The sequence below is a fragment of the Etheostoma spectabile genome, chromosome 24 (assembly GCF_008692095.1).
Source record: "Etheostoma spectabile isolate EspeVRDwgs_2016 chromosome 24, UIUC_Espe_1.0, whole genome shotgun sequence".
Lineage (NCBI taxonomy): Eukaryota > Metazoa > Chordata > Actinopteri > Perciformes > Percidae > Etheostoma > Etheostoma spectabile.
Genome location: NC_045756.1, coordinates 9,367,454 through 9,375,264, shown reverse-complemented (window position 1 = coordinate 9,375,264; position 7,811 = coordinate 9,367,454). Strand labels below are relative to the sequence as shown.

The window sequence follows — 7,811 nt, the reverse complement described above, 5'->3', positions numbered from 1 at the left end:
GTTCTTTAAACCTTTTGTTAGCACTCCAACACAAGAATAATGGAGGTAGAATTAAAGTGCAGATCTTTGTTTTCTCATGGCTTTGCTTTCCCTCGCAGGAATACACCATCATTAGAAATTCTCTAAACAGACAAAGGTCACTGCTGGATACTGCAAAAAAAATTGCTGATGAGGGAGCAGAAAGACAAAAGATCAAATAATATTAAATTAAAAACAGTACACGTGGAAAGTTGACTGTACACATATTGACATGGGATTTATCTTTGGTTGGAAAAACAACTTTGTACAGCATCTCTGGAGGTTTATAAAGACTGAGCACACACACACACAGGCGTGTTTCACACTCGGCCAGGCACAAATAAATACAGACCAACTGTATATACAGCATTTACAGAGCTACGGGGGAGCTACATGTCAAAGCTACAAATCTCATCATGGAATCAGTTGAGGAAATTTCTCAGGTTTTACAACGTAGGAGATAGCACTCTACGCCGACGACAACACTTAATATTCAGGTGTTTGCATGCAATTCCATCAAAGGGACTTTGTAAAGGTACAGTAGGGAATTAGGGCTGGGTATCAAACTGGATTCTTCTCGCGGAGAGTCAGTGGTCTCGCTCATGGAGAAGTCTTGTTTGGGAAGATGTTGGAGCGTTTCTTGGGCAGAGATGATGGAATCTGTGGACTTCCATTACTGGTTCCAACAGCCCTCCTAAAAAACTAGTTTCTATTTCTATAGCTTTCATTCTTAAGGTTTTGGTACTAAAAGTTGGTTTATGTATTAACCTAACGTAAGCAGGGCTTTAAATTAACTTTGATCACCATCCAACATGGCTAGTTGTTTTTTTAAGTTAGCAGCCAATCAGATTTTACACTAGCTACCTTTGTTTGTTCTTTCTTTACCAACTTTACGGTTCGTCTCCGTTTCAGCGTGGCTCATAATCCGTACTGCACCCTTAGCATGTAGGTCACATAGTGTTGATGGGAAATGTAGGATTAGTACTACGAGCAGATTACAGTTCCAAGCCAAACACACAAAACCACCCACATTTCTTGGTGGAGAACAGACTAATGTGGTAACCTGTCACCTTTCTGCAGCCGGCCCATTTCAACAGACGGTTTTCTGCTTCTTTCATCACCGGCCAAACTGGCTAGTAACGTTACAGTTTGGTCAAAGTTATTTGGCTGGTGTCAATTTGAAGCCCTGAACATAACCATACCCAGCCCTACAGGTAACACAATTTGTATAGGTGCTATGATGATCTACACCCACATATAACAAACAAGTGCTGAGATGTACTCTCAGCTGGGAGTCAAAAGGAAGTTCCTCACAACTTGACTGCTGCTTCAGAGTACTACAGTCGGTCCACTGGAAGGTATTCAAATGATGGCTAGTTGTTTGGGAGAATTCATCTGGATCATAAAGCTGCTGAGGCTGCGTTTCTTTGTTACTGATCCCTGTTCTGTGGATTCCTGATCATCCTGAGTTTGGGAGACTTGGTTCATGCAGGCTGATTGGCTGTCTGGGCTCAGTGCCTCTCAATGATTGGCTGTTTATGGTGATGCTTTCTCAGCCTGGTTCCTGAATGAGGGAAGACAAGTTATTAAACTCAAAGATGGTTAGGAAACAAGACACCCAAGCTCAGAGTACTTCCTGTACCTGTGTCATGATTATGAGCAATTCTTCCGCCCCGTAGTCACCAAAGTACATATCAAACCCAATTTCTTTCCACAGGCCATGTATCTCCAGAACATACCGACACAAATATGGCCTTTTTCAGACGGACACATCTTGAGAAAATTTACGTTGTTCTACAGCTTTTTCTGTCTCGGTAACAAACTCTCTCAAGATCGGATTCTTTGACAGTGTTGTCGCTATTTTTGCATTTCTTAATATTTAATTTTATGACACTTTTATACAAACATGCCTCAATTACTGATGAATACTACCAGCAGTGGGAAGAGTCTCCACCCTGCCTCCTGTTTATGTATGTCCAATACATACCAGGATGATGTGATATGAGGTTACCATGGTAACTGCCTCCTGTTTATGTCTGATATACCAGGATGATGATAAGATATGAGGTTTAGGCGTGTTAGAGATTAGTTCTTCTACTGGAGATAAAAACACGTACAGAGATCACTTTTGGCTCAAAACTTTACACCTAAAAACCAAAAAGTAGCAACATGAAGGCAGCCTTACTGTGCTTCAGGGTGCTTTGGTGTCCCGGGGTCTGAAAGGTGCGGCTGGTTGCGGGACCTTCCCCCTCCGCTGTGATGGCCTGGACCTCCAGCCGATACAGACCGGCCGGGTGCAGGCCTGGAACCACCAGGACATTTCCATCCTGAAAGAGACGAGAAAGGACCCAGTGAGAGGAGGAGGCAGAAGACTAAGTTTAATATGCTCAGAGTGTCCGACCGCCCTTTAAGGGGGCTTTGGCACCTGCTAACAGAACCAAGGTCCAGACTAAGGTACACAGATCATAGATCTCTACGTGACATTACTACGTCCTGTTGTCACCACATAGGTCATCTCATAACACAGAGATAGCCTGCCAGAACTGCAGTAACCTGTCTTTGGTTCAAAAGTCCAAACCATCCAAAAAATGCTTTCATGCTAAAGAAAAAAAAAAACTACTTGCCGGAAGTCAATTTTTGCTATACAAACTTTGAAAAAACATTTAGTCTATTAAAAAACATCTTTAAAAAAAAACACCAAAAACGTACAAAAAACATTGAAAAGAATTTCAAACTTTGAGAAAAACAAATGTCAAAAAGCATTAAATAAATGTAAAAAGTGTCAATCACCAACTCAATTCTTGAATTTCCAACTGTCACGCCCAGTGACAGTCTAGTTGGTGTGTGTAGTTTTATTTCTTCAGTTTGTATGCTTGCAGTGTGTCTGCTGTTTGGTTTTCTGTTCGCCACTCTCACTCTCCACAGTTTGTGGCACCCCCTCATCCTGCTGCTCTCCCCCCCACACCTGACAGTTACTCATCAGCACACCTGGAAGTCATCAGCTCATCAACCACCTGTAAAGACCAGCCTGACGTCCCCCTCCCTGCCAGACGTTAGCGGACCAGTGTGTGTTACCTCCAGCCTTCATGCAGTATTTCCAGTCTTGCTGTTATCCAGTTTCTATGCTTTCTCACCTTAGGAATCTTCTGCCAGTTCTGTCTATCCTCGGAGCATCTCCTCTGCCAACCCAGCTTTCTCCAGAACCCCTCCCTCCACTGTCTGCTCCGCCATCACCACACTTACCCACACTAATGCCAGCCCCAACCCACTGTCTCACACTAGCCAATGACTTTCATTATTCAATAAACAGATGTTTTTTGCAGTTTCAACTGTGACCCCAAAGACACATTTAGAAAGTTGACAGCCAAGAGTTAGATAGGAAACTTGGGAAATAAATATTTCATATTTGACTTCAATCATTATTTCAGTAAATATAAGTTGTAAGTATAAACTGAATTGGAAAACTCGTATTTATAAAGTAGTGCATGTGTGTGTGTGTGTGTGTGTGTGTGTTTGACAGACTCTTGCTCACAATAGCAATTATTTGGAATTAATTGATCATTTTCACCAACATTTGTACCAAATGACATATTTATTTTTCATAGACCTAGAAAATGATTAAGGAATCACAGACCTGCAAAGTAAATTGTTACAAATTGTTACTCTTAAACTCGAAGAATACAGAGGACATGACTTCAGCTTCTTGATCAGTGCAGCCCTGTCTTTAACGTATGCAGAAGTCAAAGTACCACTGGTTTACAGCCAAACTCAAGATTTACTACAGTTTGTTGGAGCACTGACCGGGGGCAGGATCTGGGACTGGGAGATGAGGCTGTGCGGCAGCTTCTTGTTGTGGTGGTTGGTGGAGATGACCTCCGCCCAGGTTACCTGGTAACCCGTCAGCTGCTGGTGGGGCGGGGCTGTGGACAAGTCCCAGCTAAAGATGGCCGTCACGTTTCCGGCCCAGACTTCAAAGGACGCCGTCAGGTTGGCTGCCTTCACCAGTACCTTCTGAGGGGGCACTGCTGGAGGAAGCACAGCCAGAGGTCTCGTGAAAATCCTGTCATTGGTTTTCTAGTCTCGCACTGTCCAATCAAGATTCCTGAAGAGAAACCGCTCAAGAAACTGATTGGAAAGATAGTCTAGCCAGCTGTCTGGATTTACCCTGCAGAGACCTGAGGACCAGGTCACCATAGTCCTCAGATTGGACAGATAGTCTAGCTAGCTGTCTGGATTTACCCTGCAGAGATCTGAGGACCAGGTAACCATAGTCCTCAGATTGGACAGATAGTCTAGCTAGCTGTCTGGATTTACCCTGCACAGATCTGAGGACCAGGTAGCCATAGTCCCGGGAAAACCGGGGGTCATTTTGCTAACAAGGAAAGGGATGGCACCCCTCACCCTAGTCTCCGTTTGGACAGAGTCTGGCTGTACTGTGATTTTAACGGTAGTGTTTAAATATTATACTTTTTCAGTTTTGTTATTCTATGTTTCATTTACTCGAGCATAACATACATTTGTTTATTAAATTGCCAGATATAACATAAAAAAGCTTAGATTTCTATCCATTAAGTCTTTTATGGTATGCTGTACAATAAGTATTCAAGACCTGAGGTAGCGGTTTCTCCAGGACAGGTGATGGCTTTGGGACTCTTGGCCTGGACGGAGGCACAGGAAGGCGTGAAGAAGCTGGTGCTCTCTGACCAAAGGGGAGTCTTCTTGCCGACTGGCTGCACAACGACTTTATACTTACAGGAAAAGAGCAAGCGCTGCAGGCTCACAAAACTCTCCTGAAATCAGACAGAGGCAGAGAATGATCATGAAGATCTGGTCTGTATGTGCGTTACTAGGTGTGAATATGGAATTAATCAAATTCAGGACCCCGCAGATTTCAGTGTCCTCTTTATGCTCACGGTGATGTTTTATTGTTACCTGTGTGCTGGTCTTCTCCATGGGTCTCGTGTGGTTGTGTCCACAGTACTCTGGTCCCCACTGGATTCTGTAGAACTCCGCTGAGGAAGCTACAAACAAAACGAGCGCTTTACAACATCGTTACCCAGAGTCAGAACATAAGTTTGATAGTCCAGACGGAGAAAGGTTTGGACGTTTAGCTCTATTAAAAGAGCAACATCCTCTAATAAATCCACAGCACACATCTTGAAACCTCTACCTACGACTAGAATCTGTTATTTTCTCCAAGCTAACCCCCCCAGACCTATTCCTGCAGTCAACACACAGATGAAGTTCATATTGATTGCTCTCGTCTATAAAGATGGCAAAAAAAACAACATTTCCCCACACCTTGGACCATTGCTTTAAACTCTAAGCACGCACCCCCCCCCTTTTTAGAAGCACGGGGACAGAGGATGTTCAGGAGGAGACAAATCAACAGTAGATGCTACATGGATGTGGTGTACATCATCTGAAATGCTAGGAACCTGAAGATTGATCCCAAAGTGCAAATACAATTTATAGATAATCTTAGAATCTAAGTGGGATTTTTCATACATGCACGTGCAAAGTTTTTGATGAGAGAAAGCAGTAAGAAGGTTTCAGCTATGTTCGGGTGGCGGTTTAACTTCACATTCAAAGTGGAAATGAAGGAGCTTTTACTGCATCATTTGGAGGTGTTGAAGCATGCCATTTGATAGTGGAGAACAGGTGTACGGTCCCAGGTTTGGTGAAAGCATTGATGTTAATTTGGGCAACTTGTTAACACAATAAATACCCTGAAAACCCAGCAGTGCCCAGTCAGTAAAGATATGTCAGAGGAAGTGTTGCCTCATTTCTGTTGATGGCAGACGCGCTCATCCTCTCATGTATGAACTGTACCTACCCGCGCTGCTCTGCCAGTAAACATGAACGCGGAGCTGTCCGTCCTGGTAGAACGGTGTCCCCACATCCAGACTGTCCCCGGTAGGCTTTCTTAGAGCAGTACTGGTGCCTAAAACAGACAAAACCAAATGTGACTGTTGAGGACTGAACACATAATTACTGCTACACTAAACTCAGCTATAGAGAGTGTTAACCCTCATGTTGTCCTCGGGTCAAGTTGACCCGTTTTCCCATATCAGTGTAACATGATTGATTCCACACAACGCTCTTTGGCAAGGACAAATCTCTACTTTCATTCATTTTGGGGCGTCTTATTCAGTTCAATAGCATTTGAAAACAAAGTGAAGTGGTTTTGAAATAGTATTTTTAAAGTCTCAGTTAAAGTTCCAGTCTGTGATTATCCATCAACATCCATTCCTTTCATTTTATTCTAAATAATTCTGAATTTCTGCTTTTCTAACTCAAGCATTAGGTATAATTTCCCATAAATTAGGTTTATTGACCATGAATTCCAAAAATAACTGTAAAATTAAACTTAATAAATTAGTGAACGTCCAAAAAAGTGATAAACACTAGGAAAAAAAGCATCACAAAGGTTGAAAAAACGGATGAAAACATAAAAAGTCACAATCAATAGAAAAAACATCAATAGAAAGCACCAACAAAAGTTAGGTTTTTTTTTTAAGCCCAGACCCTAATTTCCCATGTTCTTGTGTCTAAGTGACTGATGGGAACAATAATCTTTGAAATTGGAGACAAAACAAGCTACAATCTAACGTTAATGAGCAAATGCTAGCGTCCACTAAAAGTTCTGTTTTTGCTGTTGACAGTCTCAGATTATTATTGTAAAAGGTTATGAAAGGATCCTTTATGAGGATTTAACATAAGACATACTGCGCTGTGTGGTGAAGTGGAGGACAGCTCGGGGTCCTTTGAGCTGAGTTTGTCCCCAATAGGACACAGCCTGGACCTCCACACTGTAGCTCCTGTTAGACCGCATGCTGTCCAGCTCCACCTGGCCCTGCACACAAGAAAAGAAAATGGACAAATGTGTCATAAACACATAATGTACATAACCTAACTGCATTTTGAGTCTCCCAAAGGAGTAGTGATGGCCAGATGAAGCCTTGTGAAAAGTGATGACTAAACAGTTTGTATGATTAGCTAAAGTAATGGAGAAACAGTTAGCCAACGATTGAAATAGTTATAAGCCGTAACCTATTTGATTCTTATTTGCACTTGATAAGAGTTTTTTACTCTTTCCACCTCTGTCTCAGGAGATTTTCAGTGTCCGTCCTCACCTCTCTGACTGTCTTCCTCCTCTTGGTCAGGGATGAAGCGTAAGGCTGTCCGACTGCAGTCCAGCTCCAGCTGACCTTGTAGTGGTGCACAGGAACATCCAGGTCAGCAGGCATGCTCCACCCGAGCCTGGCCGACACCGCCCTGCCGCTGCCAAAGCTCATGTTGGCCACTCTCAGCTCAGTGGGAGCTGGAGGACTGGAGGGGTCTGGGGGTGAGGGGATGCTTTTAAATTGTATTACTACAACAAATGCACTGTGTTCTATTCTGTTACTGCATTTAACCCATCCTAAGTATCGTAGCCACGTGTTCACGCATGGAGACGAGATATCTGAGAAGAGCCAGAACAGCCAAATCCATACATAACAGAACCCGTAGACAATGCTATTTAAGAGTTTAAATACACTTCATTCCTACACCGTAAAGTGCCCATATTATGAAGAAATCCTTTTTTCTGGGATTCGGGGGTCATTTTGTGTCTCTGGTGCTTCCACATGCATATACACTATCCATGGTCTCCGGGTGAGCTGTCCAACATCTGCACGGCTTTCTACGTCACTAGAGACGAGGTGGCTAACTGTAGCATGCTAGCTCATTCTCAATGGCTAAACACTGTTCCAACAGCCACTCGTCGACCAGAATCTCCAAAAGAACTACTT

At 43.1% G+C, this 7,811-nt stretch overlaps 1 protein-coding gene and 1 long non-coding RNA gene across 4 annotated transcripts in view; one reads left to right on the top strand and one right to left on the bottom strand.

Moving 5' to 3' along the window:
• Window positions 1-219: 219 nt before the first annotated feature.
• Window positions 220-7,811, bottom strand: part of anos1a (anosmin 1a) — a 21,278-nt gene continuing 13,686 nt past the window's right edge. The window contains exons 7-14 of one of the 3 annotated variants that reach the window (XM_032506511.1): window positions 7,155-7,360; window positions 6,748-6,874; window positions 5,855-5,962; window positions 4,951-5,039; window positions 4,628-4,808; window positions 3,820-4,043; window positions 2,204-2,345; window positions 220-1,582 (exon numbers count right to left, since the gene is read on the bottom strand). In XM_032506511.1, coding sequence (XP_032362402.1) covers window positions 1,530-1,582; window positions 2,204-2,345; window positions 3,820-4,043; window positions 4,628-4,808; window positions 4,951-5,039; window positions 5,855-5,962; window positions 6,748-6,874; window positions 7,155-7,360 — 1,130 coding nt within the window. In that variant the 3' untranslated portion in view covers window positions 220-1,529. Of the gene's footprint in view, window positions 1,583-2,203; window positions 2,346-3,819; window positions 4,047-4,627; window positions 4,809-4,950; window positions 5,040-5,854; window positions 5,963-6,747; window positions 6,875-7,154; window positions 7,361-7,811 lie in introns of all 3 variants that reach the window. The other 2 variants (XM_032506512.1, XM_032506513.1) reach the window with 2 other exon arrangements.
• LOC116674073 (uncharacterized) overlaps window positions 3,105-7,811 on the top strand; it is a 6,053-nt gene continuing 1,346 nt past the window's right edge. The window contains exon 1 of the long non-coding RNA XR_004327948.1: window positions 3,105-3,118. This is a non-coding gene — a long non-coding RNA (uncharacterized LOC116674073). The remainder of the gene's footprint in view (window positions 3,119-7,811) is intronic.